Genomic DNA, 23010 nt, shown 5'->3' on the forward strand with positions numbered 1-23010 from the left:
ACAACCTTGTCATACTTGGAAAAACAAGCTCAAGTGGAGTTTACCATGAGCTTTAATTAAAATACACTCTACGTGGTCTGCCCAGCCTCACCCCCAACTGCAACCCGAAAAGCAGAGGGAGCCGCACCTCAGGGTCCTCAGGTCCCAGAGCTTTACCCCATCACCAGTGGCTGCGGTTGCAAAGAGATTATAAGCCTGGGATTGCTGGGTTGCAAATGATGACCCCTGTAATTATAAGGGAAAATCAAGGCATATTTTTTACAGGTTTAATTAATAAACATTTCCCTAATCATATCTAACAACACTGAATCTAAAGAAAGAAATTAACAAATAGCTTTTTTATTTATAAGAATTTTAGAATTGGACTCCAAAAACTTCCTTCCTGTGAATAATCGCTAGTGGAACACTCGGACCTTAAGAACTACCAATATATGTTTTCTCTATAAATAATGCCATGGAAAGTTACAGAACTACAAATGGCAAAAGGTCAAAAGATGATAACAACACACCAAATCTTTTAAAGTGTAGGTCACAAGACATATTCAATAAATTATCTGGAAGATGGTCTCAGTAAGGCATTTGAAGCTTGAGGTCAGTTATTAGTTTCCTGATCAAACCCTGAGACCCCCTGAGCAGGTGCCTGTGACACTGACTTGGGTGAAATGAGTCCAGCAGACGCTGGCCCTTCCGAGGACCTGCATCTGGTCTGGTCACTGGGCCCTCACCCTCTCCAAGCTGCTGTCAGAGGAAGTGTTGCCATGATTTTCAGTGTGTAGTGGACTGAAACTGAACTCCATCTACAGAGCCATCTGGCCCCAAACATTACTTAAACATAACGTGCTTTATAATAATTTCCATCTTCCTACTATGTCAAGAATATCCAAACGTTAATGTTAAGACAAATCTAATAAAGTGTCCACAAGGATTTATGCTTAGGATACCTACAACTGATTCTTCATTTACAAACAGGAAACAAAGGCTTATATAAATTCAATGACTAGAAAAACAAACGAATATGCATTGAGTCTTAACTCTGCACCCACAGCATTCTGAACACTTCCCATTCCCTCCTCTTCGCAAACCTGTGAAGGGTCACCTATTTCGCTCCCTTTTTCATATGAGAAACCTGACACACAGAGGGGCCCACCCACTGCCACCCAGCTACTAAGATCAGCACAGCACGCTGCTGCTGCTGCTAAGGCGCTTCAGTCGTGTCCGACTCTGTGCAACCCCATAGATGGCAGCCCACCAGGCTCCCCCCGTCTCTGGGATTCTCCAGGGAAGACACTGGAGTGGGTTGCCATTTCCTTCTCCAATGCATGAAAGTGAAAAGTGAAAGGGAAGTCGCTCAGTGGTGTCCGACTCTTCGCCGACCCCAAAGACTGCAGCCTACAGGCTCCTCCGTCCATGGGATTTTCCAGGCAAGAGTACTGGAGTGGGGGGCCATCGCCTTCTCCACAACACAGCATAGTGATCCACAAACTGGAACTGGGTTAAGACAGCTTGATAACTCATAAGAGAGAAACAACAGACATCCAGCAAACACTTAGAGGTCACCTACTGAATGCTGGGTGCTCTGCAACACCCTGAATGTAAAAAGAACAAAACACAGACCTAGTTTAACAGAGAGATGAGTGTACAGTTATAAGAGCTTACAACATTGCTAGTTTCTTGAAACTGAACAGTAAAAAATGGGAAAAAAATGGAAATAATATACAGAGGTCAAATCTTTCAAGGGGAAAAAAAGAATTTGGAAAAATATCTGATCAATCCAGTAGAGACTGAAGGAAAACAATGAAGCTAAGAATTCATGATAAATAGAAAGTGAAGTGTTCTTTTTAAAGATTGAAGAGAAAAACAAAATAAGATCAACTGATGAGTCATCATCATAATTTCCAACAGAGTGAGCTCAACAAATAAAAGAAAGCTTCCTAGTTGGATTTCAATAAAACACTTAAAATATATTAATTGTAATGGTTGAAAGTAAAAGGTGGGGGAAAATAGCATATGCTAAGTAAAAGGAGGAAAGATTGATTGTATAAATATTAAGAAAAAATAAAAGTAAGGCAAAGCACACCTTACTAGACTAGAGATCTCTTCAAGAAAATTAGAGATACCAAGGGAACATTTCATGCAAAGATGGGCTCAATAAAGGACAGAAATGGTAAGGACCTAACAGAAGCAGAAGATATTAAGAAGAGGCGGCAAGAATACACAGAAGATCTATGCAAAAAAGATCTTCATGACCCAGATAATCACGATGGTGTGATCGCTTACCTAGAACCAGACATCCTGGAATGTGAAGTCAAGTGGGCCTTAGGAAGCATCACTATGAACAAAGCTAGTGGAGGTGATGGAAATCAAGTCCTAAAAGATGATGCTGAAAATAAAAGTTCTGCACTCAATATGCCACCATATTTGGAAAACTCAGCAGTGGCCACAGGACAGGAAAAGCTCAGTTTTCATTCCAATCCCAAAAAAAGGCAATGCCAAAGAATGCTCAAACTACTGCACGATTGCAGTCATCTCACATGCTAGCAAAGTAATGCTCAAAATTCTCCAAGCCAGTCTTCAACAGTATGTGAACCATGAAATTCCAGATATTCAAGCTGGATTTAAAAAAGGCAGAGGAACCAGAGATCAAATTGCCAACATCTACTGGATCATCGAAAAAGCAAGAGAGTTCAAGAAAAACACTTACTTCTGCTTTATTGACTATACTAAAGTCTTTGACTATGTGGATCACAACAAACTGTGGAAAATTTTTAGAGAGATGGGAATACCAGACCACCTAACATGCCTCCTAAGAAATCTGTATGCAGGTCAAGAAGCAACAGTTAGAACTGGACATGGAACCACAGACTGGTTCCAAATCAGGAAAGGAGTACGTCAAGGCTGTATTTTATCACCCTGCTTATTTAACTTATATGCAGAGTACATTATGAGAAATGTTGGCCTGGATGAAGCACAAGCTGGAATCAAGATAGCTGGGAGAAATATCAATAACCTCAGATATGCATTTGACACCACACTCATGGCAGAAAGTGAAGAACTAAAGAGCCTCTTGATGAAACTGAAAGAAGAGAGTGAAAAAGTTGGCTTAAAACTCAACATTCAGAAAACTAAGATCATGGGAAAACAGTGGAAACAGTGACAGACTTTATTTTTCTGGCTCCAAAATCACTGCAGATGGTGACTGCAGCCATGAAATTAAAAGACACTGCCTCCTTGGGAGAAAAGTTATGACCAACCTAGACAGCATATTAAAAAGCAGAGACATTACTTTGCCATCAAAAGTCCATCTAGTCAAAACTATGGTTTTTCCAGTAGTCATGCATGGATGTGTGAGTTGGACCATAAAGAAAGCTGAGCACCAAAGAATTGATGCTTTTGAACTGTGGTGTTGGAGAAGACTCTTGAGGGTCCCTTGGACTGCAAGGAGATCCAACCAGTCCACCTTAAAGGAAATCAGTCCTGAATATTCATTGGAAGGATTAATGCTGAAGCTGAACCTCCAATACTTTGGCCACCTGATGTGAAAAACTGACTCATTGGAAAAGACCCTGATGCTGGGAAAGATTGAAGGCAGGAGAAGGGGAAGACAGCAAATGAGATGGTTGGATGGCATCACCAACTTGACGGACATGAGTTTGAGTAAGCTTGGAGAGCTGGTGATGGACAGGAAGCCTGGTGTGCTGCAGCCCATGGGGTCGCACAGAGTTGGACACGACTGAGCGACTGAACTGAACTGAACTGAACTGAAAGTACGCCTAACTAGTAATTGTTTTTGAAAGTGATAAAAACAACTATATCTGAAAATATAAGCTATTGTTGCTCACTCACCCAGTCGTGTCCGACTCTTTGCGACCCCATGGACTGCAGCACGCCAGGCCTCCCTGTCCCTCACTATCTCCCGAGGTTTGCCCAAGTTCATGTTCATTCTTTACCAGCATCAGGGACTTTTCCAATGAGTTGGCTCCTTGCATCAGATGACCAAAATACTGGAGCTTCAGCTTCAGCATCAGTCCTTCTGTGAATATTCAGGGTTGATCTCCCTTAAAATTGACTGATTTGATCTTGCAGTACAAGGGACTTTTGGGAGTATTCTTCAGCATCACAGTTCAAAGGCATCAGTTCTTAGGTGTTCTGCCAAATTTACAGTCCAAGTCTCACAACCACTATCAGCAGAGTAGTGTCTCTCTTTTCAAGAGCTCTCTAGGTTTGTCATCGCTTTCCTGCCAAGAAGCAATCGTCTTTTGATTTCATGGCTGCAGTCAACATCTGCAGTGATTTTGGAGCCCAAGAAGAGGGAATATGTCACTACTTCCACCTTTTCTCCTTCTATTTGCCATGCAGTCATGGGGCCAAATGCCATGATCTTAGTTTTTTTAATATTAATCTTAAGCTGCCTCTTTCACTCTTCTCCTTCACCCTCATTACACGGCTGTTTATTCCTCTTCGCTTTCTGCCATTAGAGTGGTGTCATCTGCATATCTGAGGTTGTTGATGTTTCTCCCGCCTATCTTGATTCCAGTTTGTAACTCATACAGCCCGGCATTTCTCAAGATGTGCTCAACATATAGGTTAAACAAACATGGTGACACCACCCTTATGGCAGAAAGCAAAGAGGAACTAAAGAGCCTCTTGATGAAGGTGAAAGAGGAGAGTGAAAAAGTTGGCTTAAAACCAAACATTCAAAAAACCAAGATCATGGCATCTTGTCCCATCACTTCATGGCAAATAAATGGGGAAACAATGACAGACTTTATTTTCTTGGGCTCCAAACCACTGCGGATTGTGACTGCAGTCATGAAATTAAAAGACACTTGCTCCTTGGAACAAAAGCTATGACCAACCTAAACAGAATATTAAAAAGCAGAGACATAACTTTACTAACAAAGGTCTGTATAGTCAAAACTATGGTTTTTCCAGTAGTCATGTATGGATGTGACAGTTGGACTCTAAAGAAAGCTGAGCGCCGAAGAACTAATGCTTTTGAACTGTGGAGAAGACTCTTGAGAGTCTCTTGGGCTGTAAGATGGTCAAACCAGTCAATCCTAAAGGAAATCAACCTTGAATATTCATTGGAAGGACTGATGCTGAAGCTGAAACTCCAATACTTTGACCACCTGAGGCGAAGAACTGACTCATTGGAAAAGACCCTGATGCTGGGAAAGATTGAAGGCAGGAGGAGAAGGGGACGGCAGAGGATGAGATGGTTGGATGGCATCACCAACTCAATGGACGTGAGTTTGATAAAGTTCCGGGAGATGGTGAAAGACAGGGAAGCCTGGCGTGCTGCAGTTCATGGGGTCACAAATAGTTTTCACAACTGAGCGGCCAAACAACAAATTAGTTTATGTATGCGGAAAACTGAAAGCTCATATGTAAATAAAGACTAGGTTGAAAAAAATCAGAAAATATTTACTGCTAAATCAAAAGGCCACTTGCTAAACTGGCAAATTACAACCACAGTGGCATTCAGAGGGAAATTTATAGGCTTAAACACATGTAAGAAGTGCATGAAATGGGTAAGGTTCACGCGCATGGTGCAGTGAAGCTGAGGTGCCGGAAGCTCAGCGCCACTGCAGGAAGGAGCACGCGCGCTTCAGACGGTGCTGTGCTCTGAACGCACACTGGGGGAGGGCCACAGGGAACTCGCAGCGGCCAGCGAACGGAAACGCTTCCTGTAGCAAAAATCACTGCATTTCTTTAAAAAAGAGAAAAAAGTAAGACCTGGAGCTAATAAAATATCTATTTTAAAGCAAATTATATCAGTTTGAGTGACTATTATTTCTGAACAGTATGAAAAGGCAAAATGATAGGATACTGAAAGAGAAACTCCCCAGGTCAGTAGGTGCCCAATATGCTACTGGAGATCAGTGGAGAAATAACTCCAGAAAGAATGAAGGGAGGGAGCCAAAGCAAAAACAATACCCAGCTGTGGATGTGACTGGTGATAGAAGCAAGGTCCGATGCTGTAAAGAGCAATATTGCATAGGAACCTGGAATGTCAGCTCCATGAATCAAGGCAAATTGCAAGTGATCAAACAAGAGATGGCAAGAGTGAACGTCAACATTCTAGGAATCAGCGAACTGAAATGGACTGGAAAGGGTGAATTTAACTCAGATGACCATTATATCTACTACTGCGGGCAGGAATCCCTCAGAAGAAATGGAGTGGCCATCATGGTCAACAAAAGAGTCCGAAATGCAGTACTTGGATGCAGTCTCAAAAATGACAGAATGATCTCTGTTCGTTTCCAAGGCAAACCATTCAATATCACAGTAATCCAAGTCTAGACCTCAACCAGTAATGCTGAAGAAGCTGAAGATGAACGGTTCTATGAAGACCTACAAGACCTTTTAGAACTAACACCCAAAAAAGATGTCCTTTTCATTATAGGGGACTGGAATGCAAAAGTAGGAAGTCAAGAAACACCTGGAGTAACAGGCAAATTTGGCCTTGGAATACGGAATGAAGCAGGGCAAAGACTAATAGAGTTTTGCCAAGAAAATGCACTGGTCATAACAAATACCCTCTTCCAACAACACAAGAGAAGACTCTACAAATGGACATCACCAGATGGTCAACACCAAAATCAGATTGATTATATTCTTTGCAGCCAAAGATGGAGAAGCTCTATACAGTCAGCAAAAACAAGACCAGGAGCTGACTGTGGCTCAGACCATGAACTCCTTATTGCCAAATTCAGACTTAAATTGAAGAAAGTAGGGAAAACCACTAGACTGTTCAGGTATGACCTAAATCAAATCCCTTATGATTATACAGTGGAAGTGAGAAATAGATTTAAGGGCCTAGATCTGATAGACAGAGTGCCTGATGAACTATGGAATGAGGTTCTTGACATTGTACAGGAGACAGGGATCAAGACCATCCCCATGGAAAAGAAATGCAAAAAAGCAAAATAGCTGTCTGGGGAGGCCTTACAAATAGCTGTGAAAAGAAGAGAAGTGAAAAGTAAAGGAGAAAAGGAAAAATATAAACATCTGAATGCAGAGTTCCAAAGAATAGCAAGAAGACATAAGAAAGCCTTCTTCAGTGATCAATGCAAAGAAGTAGAGGAAAACAACAGAATGGGAAAGACTAGGGATCTCTTCAAGAAAATCAGAGATACCAAAGGAACATTTCATGCAAAGATGAGCTCGATAAAGGACAGAAATGGTATGGACCTAACAGAAGCAGAAGATATTAAGAAGAGATGGCAAGAATACACAGAAGAACTGTACAAAAAAGATGTTCATGACCCAGATAATCATGATGGTGTGATCACTCACCTAGACCCAGACATCCTGGAATGTGAAGTTAAGTGGGCCTTAGAAAGCATCACTATGAACAAAGCTAGTGGAGGTGATGGAATTCCAGTTGAGCTATTCCAAATCCTGAAAGATGATGCCGTGAAAGTGCTGCACTCAATATGCCAGCAAATTTGGAAAACTCAGCAGTGGCCACAGGACTGGAAAAGGTCAGTTTTCATTCCAACCCCAAAGAAAGGCAATGCCAAAGAATGCTCAAACTACCGCACAACTGCACTCATCTCACACGCTAGTACAGTAATGCTCAAAATTCTCCAAGCCAGGCTTCAGCAATATGTGAACCGTGAACTTCCTGATGCTCAAGCTGGGTTTAGAAAAGGCAGAAGAACCAGAGATCAAATTGCCAACATCTGCTGGATCATGGAAAAAGCAAGAGAGTTCCAGAAAAACATCTATTTCTGCTTTATTGATTATGCCAAAGCCTTTGACTGTGTGGATCACAATAAACTGTGGAAAATTCTGAAAGAGATGGGAATACCAGAGCACCTGACCTGCCTTTTGAGAAATGTGTATGCAGGTCAGGAAGCAACAGTTAGAACTGGACATGGAACAACAGACTGGTTCCAAATAGGAAAAGGAGTTCGTCAAGGCTGTATATTGTCACCCTGCTTATTTAACTTAGATGCAGAGTACATTATGAAAAACGCTGGACTGGAAGAAACACAAGCTGGAATCAAGATTGCCGGGAGAAATATCAATAACCTCAGATATGCAGATGACACCACCCTTATGGCAGAAAGTGAAGAGGAACTCAAAAGCCTCTTGATGAAAGTGAAAGTGGAGAGTGAAAAAGTTGGCTTAAAGCTCAACATTCAGAAAATGAAGATCATGGCATCCGGTCCCACCACTTCATGGGAAATAGATGGGGAAACAGTGGAAACAGTGTCAGACTTTATTTTTTGGGCTCCAAAATCACTGCAGATGGTGACTGCAGCCATGAAATTAAAAGACGCTTACTCCTTGGAAGGAAAGTTATGACCAACCTAGATAGCATATTTAAAAGCAGAGACATTACTTTGCCAACAAAGGTTCGTCTAGTCAAGGCTATGGTTTTTCCAGTGGTCATGTAAGGATGTGAGAGTTGGACTGTGAAGAAGGCTGAGCGCCGAAGAATTGATGCTTTTGAACTGTGGTGTTGGAGAAGACTCTTGAGAGTCCCTTGGACTGCAAGGAGATCCAACCAGTCCATTCTGAAGGAGATCAGCCCTGGGATTTCTTTGGAAAGAATGATGCTGAAGCTAAAACTCTAGTACTTTGGCCACCTCATGTGAAGAGTTGACTCATTGGAAAAGACTCTGATGCTGGGAGGGATTGGGGGCAGGAGGAGAAGGGGACGACGGAGGATGAGATGGCTGGATGGCATCACTGACTCGATGGATGTGGGTCTCAGTGAACTCCGGGAGTTGGTGATGGACAGGGAAGCCTGGCGTGCTGCAATTCATGGGGTCGTAAAGAGTCAGACACGACTGAGCGACTGATCTGATCTGATCTGATTATTTCTGAAAATCTAAAGTTCTGGTGTGACAAGATAGTTTCATTAAACTATTTAAAATTTTACCTATTTTTTAGCTTTCAATTCAAATTAGCTGTCTAGTATTATACATTTGGTCCCATCACTTCATGGGAAATAGATGGGGAAACAGTGGAAACAGTGTCAGACTTTATTTTCGGGGGCTCCAAAATCACTGCAGATGGTGACTGCAGCCATGAAATTAAAAGACGCTTACTCCTTGGAAGGAAAGTTATGACCAACCTAGACAGCATATTAAAAAGCAGACATTACTTTGCCAACAAAGGTCCATCTAGTAAAGGCTATGGTTTTTCCAATAGTCATGTATGGATGTGTGAGTTGGACTGTGAAGAAAGCTGAGTGCTGAGGAATTGATGCTTTTGAACTGTGGTGTTGGAGGAGACTCTTGAGAGTCCCTTGGACTGCAAGGAGATCCAACCAGTCCATTCTAAAGGAGATCAGTCCTGGGTGTTCTTTGGAAGGAATGATGCTAAAGCTGAAACTCCAATACTTTGGCCACCTCATGCGAAGAGTTGCCTCATTGGAAAAGACTCTGATGCTGGGAAGGATTGGGGGCAGGAGGAAAAGTGGACGACAGGATGAGATGGCTGGGTGGCATCACCGACTCAATGGACGTGAGTTTGAGTGAACTCTGGGAGTTGGTGATGGACAGGGAGGCCTGGTGTGCTGCAATTCATGGGGTTGCAAAGAGTTGGACATGACCGAGCAACTGAACTGAACTGACTGATTATACATTTGGGCGCCCCCGATGATTCAGCTGTAAATAATCCTCATGCAATGCAGGAGACCTGGGTTCAATCCCTGGGTTGGAAAGATCCCCTGGATGAGGGAAAGGCTACCCACTCCAGTAGTCTTGCCTGGAGAATCCAACGGACAGAGAAGCCTGGAGGACTACAATCCATGGGGTCGCAAAAAGGTGGATACGATTGAAGTGACTTAGCACACGCACTCCAGTATTCTCGACTAGGAAATCTCATGGACACAGGAGCCTGGCAGGCTACAGTCTATGGGGTCGCAAAGAGTTGGACACGACTGAAGAGGCTGAGCATGCATGCACATTACAGACTTACATCACAAAAAAATGCAAGTATCTCTTTCAGACACAAAAAAGAGTAATAGCCAATAAGGTTTTTTTTAATATATATAAAAAAAGACATCTGCTGTGATTCTTAAAGATATCAATAAATCATAAAAAATACGTATGCACTTTCATTCTAAAAATAAGCCATTTAATGATATAAAATGGACTTCAAAAATAGGAAGACAAGGCCCTCATTTTTGTGACTGGAGGTAAAATGAGTTCAGTTCTGCTTGTGCAACACGAAACTGCTGCGGTGATCCTCAGAAGAGGTCACGACAGGAACCCAGACGCTCACAAAGAGCTCCAGCGGCACCTGCCGATGAGGCTGCACTTGTCACCAAGCCGAAAGGAAATCAGAAACGACATATTTTTTATCCGAGTGGAAATGGGACTTTTGGGCCAATTGTGACTTCTGCTTCCCCTGAACTTGGACTTGCAGGACAACAGTTCCTGCAGGGCTCTGTTAAGTCAGAACACTTTGATGCCCACTGCATAACTGAACAGAAATGTCAGGGAAGTTTAAGAAAGCTATTAAGCCATGGGGTAAACCTCTAAACTTATACCCTCATCTTTTCATCCCATCATATACCGTTCAGATGTTTATTTTAAGGAAGTAAAACCAGTTCTTTTCCCACCAAACCCCTCAGAACTCCCTTCCCAACCTAATGCCTCTCATCCGACCGCACAGCGCAGGCTGCTGTGCCTGCTTCCCCAGCCCCACCACGACACGGCGGACAGCTCAGGACTGACCGGCTCCCAGGCGCCCGGGGAGGAAACCTCGTGTGGCCTGGCTGGGGGCCCAGAGCCCTCTGCTCCACTGAGCCTGGGGGACAGCGACTGGGACCAACCCCACAGGCACAGGAGCCAGAGGAACCTGCCCCTGGGGACATGCACACTGAGGCCTAGGAGCCTGCACACGCCTGCCCCTGGGGACACACACGCTGAGGACTGGAAACCTGCACACGCCTGCCCCTGGGGACACGCACACTGAGGCCTAGGAACCTGCACACGCCACTGAGGACTAGGAGCCTGCACACACCTGACCCTGGGGACACACACACTGAGGACTGGAAACCTGCACACACCTGCCCCTGGGGACACGCACACTGAGGACTAGGAGCCTGCACACGCCACTGAGGACTAGGAGCCTGCACACACCTGACCCTGGGGACACACACACTGAGGACTGGAAACCTGCACACACCTGCCCCTGGGGACAGGCACACTGAGGACTAGGAGCCTGCACAGGCTACTGAGGACTAGGAGCCTGCACACACCTGACCCTGGGGACACACACACTGAGGACTGGAAACCTGCACACACCTGCCCCTGGGGACACGCACACTGAGGACTAGGAGCCTGCACACACCTGCCCCTGGGGACACGCACACTGAGGACTAGGAACCTGCACACGGCTGCCCCTGGGGACACGCACACTGAGGCCTAGGAGCCTGCACACGCCTGCCCCTGGGGACACGCACACTGAGGCCTAGGAGCCTGCACACGCCTGCCCCTGGGGACACGCACACTGAGGACTAGGAAGCTGCACACGCCTGCCCCTGGGGACACGCACACTGAGGACTAGGAACCTGCACACACCTGACCCTGGGGACACGCACACTGAGGACTCGAAACCTGCACACACCTGCCCCTGGGGACACGCACACTGAGGACTAGGAGCCTGCACACGCCTGCCCCTGGGGACACGCACACTGAGGCCTAGGAGCCTGCACACGCCTGCCCCTGGGGACACGCACACTGAGGCCTAGGAACCTGCACACGCCTGCCCCTGGGGACACGCACACTGAGGACTAGGAAGCTGCACACGCCTGCCCCTGGGGACAGGCACACTGAGGACTAGGAGCCTGCACAGGCTACTGAGGACTAGGAGCCTGCACACACCTGACCCTGGGGACACACACACTGAGGACTGGAAACCTGCACACACCTGCCCCTGGGGACACTCACACTGAGGACTAGGAGCCTGCACACACCTGCCCCTGGGGACACGCACACTGAGGACTAGGAACCTGCACACGGCTGCCCCTGGGGACACGCACACTGAGGCCTAGGAGCCTGCACACGCCTGCCCCTGGGGACACGCACACTGAGGCCTAGGAGCCTGCACACGCCTGCCCCTGGGGACACGCACACTGAGGACTAGGAAGCTGCACACGCCTGCCCCTGGGGACACGCACACTGAGGACTAGGAACCTGCACACACCTGACCCTGGGGACACGCACACTGAGGACTCGGAACCTGCACACACCTGCCCCTGGGGACACGCACACTGAGGACTAGGAGCCTGCACACGCCTGCCCCTGGGGACACGCACACTGAGGCCTAGGAGCCTGCACACGCCTGCCCCTGGGGACACGCACACTGAGGCCTAGGAACCTGCACACGCCTGCCCCTGGGGACACGCACACTGAGGCCTAGGAACCTGCACACGCCTGCCCTGGGGACACCACACTGAGGACACGCACACGCCTGCCCCTGGGGACACGCACACTGAGGCCTAGGAGCCTGCACACGCCTGCCCCTGGGGACACGCACACTGAGGACTAGGAACCTGCACACGCCTGCCCCTGGGGACATGTACACTGAGGCCTAGGAACCTGCACACGCCTGCCCCTGGGGACACGCACACTGAGGACTAGGAGCCTGCACACGCCTGCCCCTGGGGACACGCACACTGAGGACTAGGAACCTGCACATGCCTGCCCCTGTGGCCACGCACACTGAGGCCTAGGAGCCTGCACACGCCTGCCCCTGTGGCCACGCACACTGAAGACTAGGAACCTGCACACGCCTGCCCCTGTGGCCACGCACACTGAGGCCTAGGAACCTGTATACACCTGCCCCTGGGGACACGCACACTGAGGACTGGAAACCTGCACACGCCTGACCCTGGTGATAGCAGGCGAGCCCCCTGCTGCAAGTACCCCCAGATCTGTGCTGCCTGGCGTGGGGCATCCCACAGCAGTGCCGCCGTGCAGGATAGCGGCCCCAGCCACGCGGATGCCCCACCCCCTCACCCGAGACCAGAGGGTCCACACACACCCTGACGACAGAAGCAGAGATGAACACGAGCAGAGCCAGAGGCTACCTGCAAAGCTGCCTCTATCTAGGAAGCAGCAGGGCCCCTGAGGTCCCAAAGGCTGGACACTGAGTCGGGGCGTGTGTCAGGGGGGCCCCTGAAGAATCGAAGGCTGGACATGGAGTCGGGGGTTAGTGTCAGCGGGGCCCCCGAGGAACTGAAGGCCGGGCGCGGGTTGGGGGTGTATATTTTAGCAGCAGGCTGGGTGGGCAGGGTTCCTGGAGAGGCAGGAGTGGACGGGGGCCAAGGCTGACGGGGAGCTGGACTCACACCTACATCCTCTGGAGGTTTGTGTTCGTGGTGTTAACCCCCTTCTGGGATCTTATATTCAAGTCAGTCTGGGAACAGAGGAACCTGAGACCCAGGGACCTGTCCAGACCCTCCGGCAGGAGTCAGGTCGACCTGCTTCTCTCTTTCCTGCACCGTCAAAGGCCCCATAAAGTTAAGTTCTGTCTGACCACGTGGAAGGACATGTGGCTGCAGCTGAATGCCGTCTGCTCCGACCTTCCAGAACAGCACAAGCATCCTGTTCTCATCGCTGGGAGGGGCACTCTTTTCTCTCACCTTACTGAACTTAAGTGGACTTACCTGGTGGCTTAGACGGTAAAGAACCTCCTGCAATGCAGAAGACCCAGGTTCGATCCCTGGGTTGGGCAGACCCCTTGGAGAACGGAATGGCAACCCACTCCAGTATTCTTGCGTGGAGAATCCCAGGGACACAGGAGCCTGTTGGGCTACAGTCCATGGGGTCGCAAGAGTCAGACACGACTGAGCGACTGACACACTTTATGGAGCTTCAAGAGTCAGATTTGCACGAGTGAGCGTAACTCACACCCACATCTCCCACCTTGCCGGCCACAGTTTCTTTGAAAGCAGACATCGTTTCTGTAATAATTCAGCCTGACTTTCAACTGCAGGAAGCACAATTCTATACGTTTCTCCTTAACACTCATGGGAACAAAGGAATTGTGTGAAATTAGTTGCATATGAAGATTAAGAGTTTTCTAAGGCAATGTCCACCAGCCCTCATAAATTTATATTTTTAAAAATAGTTTCCATTTAGTGAATTTAGCATATGCTAAGAAATTAATATACATTATAGTATTTAATCCTTATAACAGAGGGAAGCATTATATGCAAAAGGTTAAAATATCTTTTTATGAAATGGAAACAGAGAGGAAGATATCAGTCAAAATAGCAACTTATTACTTTCAAAATGAAATAACTTCTCTGAAAATATGACAAAATCTAGTTAGCTAAGTTTAAAAGAATTGTCTTTACCACTATTTTAAAGCCAAGGCTTTATCCTTACATTATAAGTAAAAGAGCATCAAAACACCAAAATTATACTTTGCCTTCTCAACTTAAACAGTTTTGGGAACCAAACTGAGGAAAAACCTTATACTGATCTCTAACATACCAACTTTCAACCAAGTTTTTAAGGCTGTATGATAAACTCCAGAAAGAAAGATTAAAACATGCAAAAAAGAAAATAGGATTTATAATGGATTTATAGTGGAAAAGATATATGAGTCTATTATCAAATTCACTGAAAAGTCCAGGACTCTACCAGGTCTAATAATCAATCTGGAATGCCACCTTGGCAGATCTTACTCTGAAATCAGCAGCGTGAGATCAGGGATCCCAAACGCAAACCGCATTCCGGCCGTAAAAGACACACACACACCCACAGCCCTCCCAGGAGCCGCGCCGGCAGGGGGCGTCATCACGCCGCACGGCCTGACGCCTCCGCTGGGTCCGGGCTGCTATGTCAGCAGTGCCATGACGTCACTGCGTTCTTCAGAGGGTGCCTCCATTCGTCTGCGGGAGCACACTGTTTAAAATATTTTTGCTGTTTTTTATGCAGTTAAGAGTCTGTTCCCCAAAAAAAGGTGCAAGAAAATAATCTTTGCTTCAATAACTCAGCAAGCTGAAAACATCATACAAACCAGAAAAGCTTCCTCTTGATTGGAAATGTCCTCCTCAATGAGCCCCCGAAGGGTAAACTGCGGGAAGGTCCAGGTAGGACCCAGTCTGAGCCTGGAGGCTCCGGTCCAAGACCAGGTGTGCCCCGGGAGGAGCGGACGCTCGCCTCCCGGTGGAGGCGGCTCCTCCCCTCCTCAGCCCCCAGCCACTGCCCGCCAAGGCCAGGAGCCCGGACTCTGGCTGCGGCCATGTGGACGGGCTGTCCAGACGGACCTCCCAGGGCTCCGACGCAGGGCCTCAGGCCACTGCCCTCGCATCAGGGGTCTCCCACTGCCCCCAACACAGTCTGACTCTGGGTCCAGCACCCCCAGCTCTCACTCCCCCAGGACAACACCAAACAAAGTCCGTTTGAGAGAATTCAGCTCCACGGCCCTGGATCTGCGCTCTCCTCCCACTCAGCCACTTACAGAACCTCACCGACTATCTGACCACACACGCTGTCCACACACACTGTCACATGGAAACTTAAACCTGAATAACACCTTAAACTGTGGATAAGAGTCTTCTTTGAGCAATTTAGTAAGACTTCACTTAAAAAAGGAGAATATCCTTGAACCATAATGCATATTTCTGCAGGCATTATAAAGTAAACCCTTAACTTGGAAAGCAATTACAAATCTATTAAAAATCAAAGTTGTAGTCCTGAAAACAAAAGTTCTGTTCACAAGTCTCTTTGTTGTTCTTTAAAGCAACAAAGCATCTTTTGAACTAAACTGTGAGACAATGAATTCATCAGAATGGCCACCTCCTCAGTCCCTGACCTTCAATGCCCAGTTGTGTGTTATTTTGAACTCTTCCTCTGTCGAGACAGACCAGCTGCACCCGACAGAGACCCGTGAACCCACAAGGCTGCTTCACGTCCCTGCAGAATCTACCCAGCGCTGCCAACGCCCAAAACCACCGCCGAGTGGTAAATGAAAATGGGACCATTTTCATTTGAAAGTGGTAAAATAAAAAACTGGGACCACAGAATCATCAAAGACAAAGGTACAAACATCCACATTCTTCACAGCATCCAAATGCCTTCTAACATCCAACATCAAGGCTTACAATAGCTTCACGGCCAATAAAAAATTACTGCTGCTTTTGGCAGCAAACTGCTATAAGATTGCATCGTAAGTTTGTTAAACACTTAAACGCAAAGTTTACAAAGGCTGTGCACGGTCAGAAGGTCACTCACTTTATTTTGACAGATCTGGTGGACGGGCCGAGAATGGGCTCCCGTGATGACAGCCGCACTGCAGCCCACGTTGAGGTCGAAAACCTCCAAGGTCTGGTTCCGCCCAGCAGCAAGCACGATGTCTGGGGCTCGGTTAGGGAACTTCTCTCGGCAGAAGGTTGCACGGACAGGTGACCAGCTACAATCTCCTGAGGCTCCACAGGACAGTCCTGACCACAGCCCGCTCCCCACATGATCCCGGGTGTGTGGCCAGAGCTGCTGGGAGGATGGGGAGGCCAGGCATGTGGATTTCCATGCGGGAGGCCTAGGTCCCCTGAGAGTTAAGCAAGGTTTGAGATGTCAGGAAACACCCAAATCAAGAGGCGGAATGGCCGTCCTGCATGTAGGCACCGAGCTTGAAGAGGGTCTGAGCCAGAGATTAGATGGGGAGGCCGTGGAAGTGAACGGCGCCCCCTCCCACCAGGTCAGGCTGCCTGCATGGAGGACAAGCCTTGAACGAAGCACACGGCAAGGCCACTTCCTCCACATGGACCAGGAGGGACAGTGGCTAAGTTGGCAGCCCAGTGGTTAAGACGCCACACTTCCACTGCAGGGATCATGGGTTCAATCCCAGGTCAGAGAACTGAGCTCTCACCTGCCACGTGGTGTGGCCAAAACACAAAATGTATATGTGCTAGAAAAGTACAGAATAGAAAAAGTACTAGATCTAATGGTAAACCCAGTGCTAAAGCCAGAGTGCTCAGGGATCCTCACTCAAGGACAGAGAATATCAGAACAACACATTTCTGCTAAGTGTTTCTGTGTTTTTAGCAAAAGGTTCTAGCATAAAAAAATTACCTTTCTAATTAAAATATACTAGAACCTCTAATACCCTGTATCAGTCGTTCTGAAATTTAAAGAATAAAACTTTTCAAAAGAATCTTAGGCCTTTGAATAAAAGTTTATAAGATGTCTCCCTAAAGATCAGAGCTTTGTTTCTAAATAAAGTCAATGCTCTTTAATTTAAAATGATGATGTAACCACAAACACTCAAAACTTAACATTCTGGGATCGATGTGTTGTCAACAGCACTGCTGTAACTTTGCCATCTTCCACATGAGATGGGGTACACCGGTCAGTTCATCAAAGGATGCACGTGCTCAGTGTAGCCGTGTCCTGTCTAAATGCATTGAACTACTGTTACTCAAGACGCGAGCAGACCAGAAATCTCAGGTCCCGTCACTCTGCTCTACCTCACAGGCGCCCCACCTCCAGCTTCCCTTTCCCTCTGGGTCTCTTTTCATTATTGAGATGAAGCCATTACATGAAGGCCCCTGAGCTCCAGGAGGTCTGAGTGCTCAGCCCAAGCCTGGAGCCTGGACCCTCAGCACAAGCCTTTGCCAGAAGGATGATGGTCAGGATGTGAAAACATCAGACTCACAGCAGGAGAAAGGATACAGGAGTGGAAATCGTTCACTGCAGACAAGCTGGTGATCTCCGTGGCGTTGGTCGTGAGCAGCCTGCACACGGGCGTGCACCAGCTCTTCTGTCTGTACCTGCGAGAGGGTGGAGGACCATCTATCCCCTTGTTCCCCTTTTGCCACAACCCAAGATTCTACCTTCAAAAACTTGAAAATAAAAGTTTTCATGTCAATATTAACAATCATATTTCATTAATAAATATTAATAATAAGTAAATTTTATTAGGTAGCAGGTTGACTACCTAAGTTATTCTTTAGGTAATTCTAGCTTTTCCTTCAGTAAAACTTCATGAAAAATATTACTACATACATAGCCAAGTGGAATTCATCCCTATATATGAGAAAACAAACTTTTCTCTTAATTTTAAAATAATTGTGTATACTTAGCAAGACTCCACAGATCAAACCTGGGTCTCCTGCATTACAGGCAGATTCTTTACAATCTGAGCCACCAGGGAAGCCCTACATGCTTAAGACATTCAGTGAGCTACAAGTTATCTGTTGTTGCTGTTCAGCTGCCCAGTCATGTCTGACTCTTTGTGACCCCATGGACTGCAGCACCCCAGGCTTCCCTGTCCATCATCAACTCCTGAAGTTTGCCCAAGTTCATGTCCATTGCATCTGTGATGCCATCCAACCACCTCATCCTCTGATGCCCTCTTCTCCTTCTGCCCTCAATCTTTCCCAGTATCAGAGACTTTTCCAGTGAGTCGGCTCTTCACATCAGATAGCCAAAATACTGGAGCTTCAGCTTCAGCATCAGTCCTTCCAACAAATATTCAGGGTTGATTTCCCTTAAGACTGACTGGTTTGATCTCCTTGCAGTCCAAGGGACTTTCAGGAGTCTTCTCCAACATCACAGTTCCGTCAATTCTTTGGCACTGTGCCCTCTTTACGGTCCACTCTCACATCCATACATGATGACTGAAAAAACCATGACTTTGACTAGACAGACCTTTGTTGGCAAAGTGATGTACAGGTGGGCAATGGCCAAAGCCACTAGGGCTCAGTGTCCAAACCTCTCAGACACTTGAGGTGCAGATGAAACTGGTTGTCAGCCCATCCCGTCCACAGAGAGGTAACTGCTGGGCAGGGGTCTGATGCAGAGCCAGCCACAAAGTGGTACCCAGAGGGGTGACTTGGGGGGCAGGGACAGGCCTCATGTCCCGGGAGAACAGGCCATATGCAGACTCCGGACAAGCCAGGCCAAGCCTCAGGGGAAGTTTGGGAATGAAGCTTAATGATCAGCAGAGATTTCATAACCCCCCGTGTGTCCTGCTGAGAGACTGCCCAAAGCCACACAGCAGGACGGCTGAAGAGGTGATAGCAGCAACTTACTGTGGACAGGACAGCCCAGAAAGGGTCTCAGAGAGAAGAGTCACGTGAGCAGAGGGGGTGCAGACACCCCTGCAGTGGGGGAAGCCCGGGAGTGCCTCATGGAGAAGGTGCCTCTGTGCGAGTCCCCAGTGCTGGAGGCTGGCATGTGCCCATCAAGGTGAGTTTGTCAGCACCACGGGGACTCTGGGTCAGAGGTGAGGGAAGTGGGAGGGGGCCAAGACGAGAGGCAAACAGCTTGTCCATGAGACCAGCCCCACCCAACAACCAGGGTGCTCCTGGGGCCCTGAGGCATGCAGGCCTAAACAGGCCTCCCTTTCATCTTGCCATGGAAACACAGACGTGATGCCTGCAGCTACAGCAGCCACCTTGTTCTGCAGAGTGACAAGCAGTGGGACAGAGCCACCCAGAAGAGGGTGGTGGGCAGGACCTGGTGGAAACACCAACATCACAGTGTGAACACAGCGAGAAGCTGGTCAGCTACAGGAAGGGAGCTGGCTGACAGGCCCCCACTCTACAGGACGCAGGACAGGGGAGACGGCAGGCACCACCTTCAGAGCAGTGCGGGCCCACCACCACGCTGCTGGGCACCACACGCGCCCCCCTGAGGGTGGCCGGAGAAGGGAGTCCAGAAACGCCCACCTAGCCCTCCAGGCCCACCGCCAGACGTGTGCAGGGAAGCTCAGGGCGGTCCCACTGGAACAAGCGATGTGTCCATATGCGGGAACCAGGAAGAGCTGTGGCAACCTCCTGTTGCCTGGCACATCCCGAAAGGTAGGCAGCCTCCTGTCGCCGGGCACATCCCGACAGGTAGGCAGCCTCCTGTCGCCGGGCACATCCCGACAGGTAAACCCACAGGGAGCAGCCGCTTTCGTGAGCATGGTGGTGATCAAAGGTGTGTCACACGTGAGCCGCCCACCGAACCGCACAGACGCCTGGGCGGGCAGCAGCTAGAGACCAGGGGAGGGGCGCGAGCACATGGGTCTCGGGAGGCTACAGAGGGGCAGGGCTCAGAGGGGAGGCCTCTGGTTCTCTCTGCAGGTTTCATTTTCTTAAACGCTTTGAAAACAAAGACAGCCAAGCATTAATGTCTGCCAACGTCAGGTGTGCCCCGGCAGACCACACACACGTACATCTGTGGATGCGTATGAAACGTTCCACGCACGTGTGCTCAATCACTCAGTCGTATCAGACCCTCTGCTACCCCATGGACTGTAGCCCACCAGGCTCCTCTGTCCATGGAATTTTCCAGGCAAGGATACTGGAGTGGGTAGCTATGTCCTTCTCCAGGGAATCTTCCCAAACCATGGATGGAATTCCTATCTCCTGCCTTGGCAGGTTGATTCCTGACCACTGCAACCACCTCAATTTACTATAAACGGTAATAATCTCACATACAACACGTGTTAATCATGTTGCTGAACCAGGGCAGTGGCCCCCTTTCCTGAGTCCCGGGCACTGGTGAGTCCCCCGAGGCCCAGGCCTGGCCCCCAGGGAAGCTCTACACGCGGAGAAGAGACTTCCGATCACAGGAGGGTGTGACGACGCTTTGGACCAGTTATTTACACCCGACGCGCGGCTGAGATGCAGCGTCCCCGACCGCAGGGGGCGCTACCTTCGTAAGTGGTCCTTGCTGGTGTCGATGTGATGCTTGAGCAGCTGGACCTCGGGGCCCGAGGACGACAAGATAAACGCGTCGATGTAATAAAACTGCGCGGACTGGACAGGCGTAGGGAACGTGTCTTTGCCCTGCAGTGGAATCAGTCATCGCCACTAATAAATAAGTGTCAGTAAAACCTCTACTGCTATAAACATGGAACCTCTCATCCTAACACAACGTCCACTTATTCTAAAGGTACCGAATGCCTCTTGGTAGGACCAACGTACAACCTTCGGTCCTTCTTCCTGATTCCGTAAACGATACTACGTAATTAAATTTTACTGTGGTGAGCGTTTGGAATTCCGGCCATTTAAAAACTCTGAAATGAAAGGACATTGAAGCATGCCAGCACACACCTTGAAGCCACAGTTCTTCATCTGCTTTAAACCTAGTTCTGAGCGTCTGCTCTTCCTATGACACAGCCCAGCCCGTGCAGGGCGCAGAAGTCGACAAGACTCTCGGCCCCAGGGCCAACCCCCGCTCTCCCCTCGGCCTCACCCGCTGTCCTGGGAGTGACCAGCCTTCCTCGAACAGCGCCCCAGGACTCAGTCTCCTTTTACAAGACTCACAGGAGGGGTGCTAACCGCGTCCTTGAATCCACTTCCTGCCAGGGAGGAGCCTGGTAACTGAGCCGTGTCACCTGTCCCCCTACCCGTCGTCCTGATTCCCTTCCCTCTGTTCCAAACGGTCTCCCATGAGATCACCAAAATAAGGCATTTTTCTCCCCAAAACACACTTCCCCCACATAGTGTCCTGTGGGCATTATTATCGCCTCTACTATAGAATCACATTTATTTTTACATTTAAATTATTCCCATATTTTACTATTGTTCTGCCATTTTCAGACCATACAAATGTCAGGCTTTTTTAACTGTACGCGCATATGTGTGCGCGTCTGTCTGTGTGTGCTGCGCGTGTCACGTGTCCGTGTGAACACACTGTGCTGCCCTCCTGCCCCCGCCCCCTGGGTGGGGCCGGACACTGCGCAGGAGAAGCTGGGCGGGGCCGCCACCGCCCGCCGTCTGCGCCCCGGGCCCGGTCACCAGACGCAGCGCCGGCTTCCGGCTGCGCACCGACCACACCCGCAGCGTCCCGTCCTGGGAGGCGGACAGCACCCAGCGGCCGTCGTGGCTCCAGCACACGCTGCTCACCGCCCCGTCGTGACCTGAGGGCAGAGCAGGAAGAACGGCCTTGAGCCCCCTAGAGCAGCAGAGACGCCACGTCCAGAAGGGAGTGACGCGGAGGTGTCTCCCAGCCAAGCGCCCCAGCGAGCCGACGCCCAAGGCAGTGGACCTGTTTGCGAAGAAGGTGTTAGACGATGACACTGGCCGACGGTTACAGTGTCTGAGCAATTAGACTGCAGATAACGGACCGCTTATCACTTAGCCCGTCCCGTCCTTTCCCGGGGAATAAGCGGGTGCTCAGAAAGGGAGAGGAAACACTGCCAAGATCAGGAGGTACCAGGGGCAACACCACAGCCGCTCATGGGGGGTCCCCGGCCCCTGCCGGCCCAGCACCCGCTGCCCGGCTGGTCCGCTCGGTCCCGATGAAGCGTCAGGATCCGCGGCGGATTCTGTCTTGGCCCCTCCGACTCCCCCCACCCACCGGCCAAGCCCTGCCCTCTCCACTTGGCTTCAGCCACCCCCGGCTCTGAACCCACACACGACCTGGTTTTTGGACCCGCTTTGCCCTCACGACTCCTGAGAAAGGCCATCGCGGCCGTGAAGCAACCTTAGAATCACTCAGGACCGCCCCTACAGCCACTCAGAAGTGGAGGAGTCCGTGCAGGGAAGGGTTCTCGGAGGCGGATACTTGGGAGCTTGGGAAGAGAAAACCGCGGTCCTGCGAGAGGAGATTCAGAACCCAGAGGAGATTCAGAACCAAGAGGGCCGGGCCGGGCTGTCCACGGGCCATGGTGTGCGCACGCGGGCGAGAAAACCAGCGACGCCTCCCGCTGAGCAAGGCTGCACCTCTGAGCCCTGCGCTGCCCCGGGGCGGGCTCCACACTCCACCCCTGCACCCGCGATCCAGCCCACGGGACTTCCCGTGTCGGATGCTCTGTGACAAACTGCAGAGAAAGAAGAGCCGACAAGGGGACACTCTTGTCTTGGCAAGCTCACCCCGGACGTCCGCGCGCACCCAGGGCTTAGCATGTGAACCACACTCGGGAACCTGAGATTGGACAGAGAGGTATAGCATCACTGCATCACCCTGGTCAGAGAGCCCACAGGAAGTAGGGACACCATCTACTTGGACAAGTGTAAACACAACCCGGAGAAAACGGAGAGCCAGGACCAACCGAGCGGAGAAACACCAGAAAGGGCTTTGCTGCCCTCTG

The 23010-nt window shown here is 49.1% G+C and overlaps 1 protein-coding gene across 7 annotated transcripts in view; it reads right to left on the bottom strand.

Moving 5' to 3' along the window:
* The window catches only part of WDR27 (WD repeat domain 27), a 148438-nt gene that overhangs the window by 85571 nt on the left and 39857 nt on the right, over positions 1–23010 (bottom strand). For 5 of the 7 annotated variants that reach the window (XM_070377069.1, XM_070377068.1, XM_070377072.1 and 2 more), the window contains 5 exons: positions 21716–21837; positions 20628–20761; positions 17655–17752; positions 16218–16339; positions 128–225 (listed from right to left, as the gene is read on the bottom strand). In XM_070377069.1, coding sequence (XP_070233170.1) covers positions 128–225; positions 16218–16339; positions 17655–17752; positions 20628–20761; positions 21716–21837 — 574 coding nt within the window. The remainder of the gene's footprint in view (positions 1–127; positions 226–16217; positions 16340–17654; positions 17753–20627; positions 20762–21715; positions 21838–23010) is intronic. The other 2 variants (XM_070377073.1, XM_070377071.1) reach the window with 1 other exon arrangement.

The sequence above is a fragment of the Bos mutus genome, chromosome 9, assembly GCF_027580195.1.
Source record: "Bos mutus isolate GX-2022 chromosome 9, NWIPB_WYAK_1.1, whole genome shotgun sequence".
Classification (NCBI taxonomy): domain Eukaryota; kingdom Metazoa; phylum Chordata; class Mammalia; order Artiodactyla; family Bovidae; genus Bos; species Bos mutus.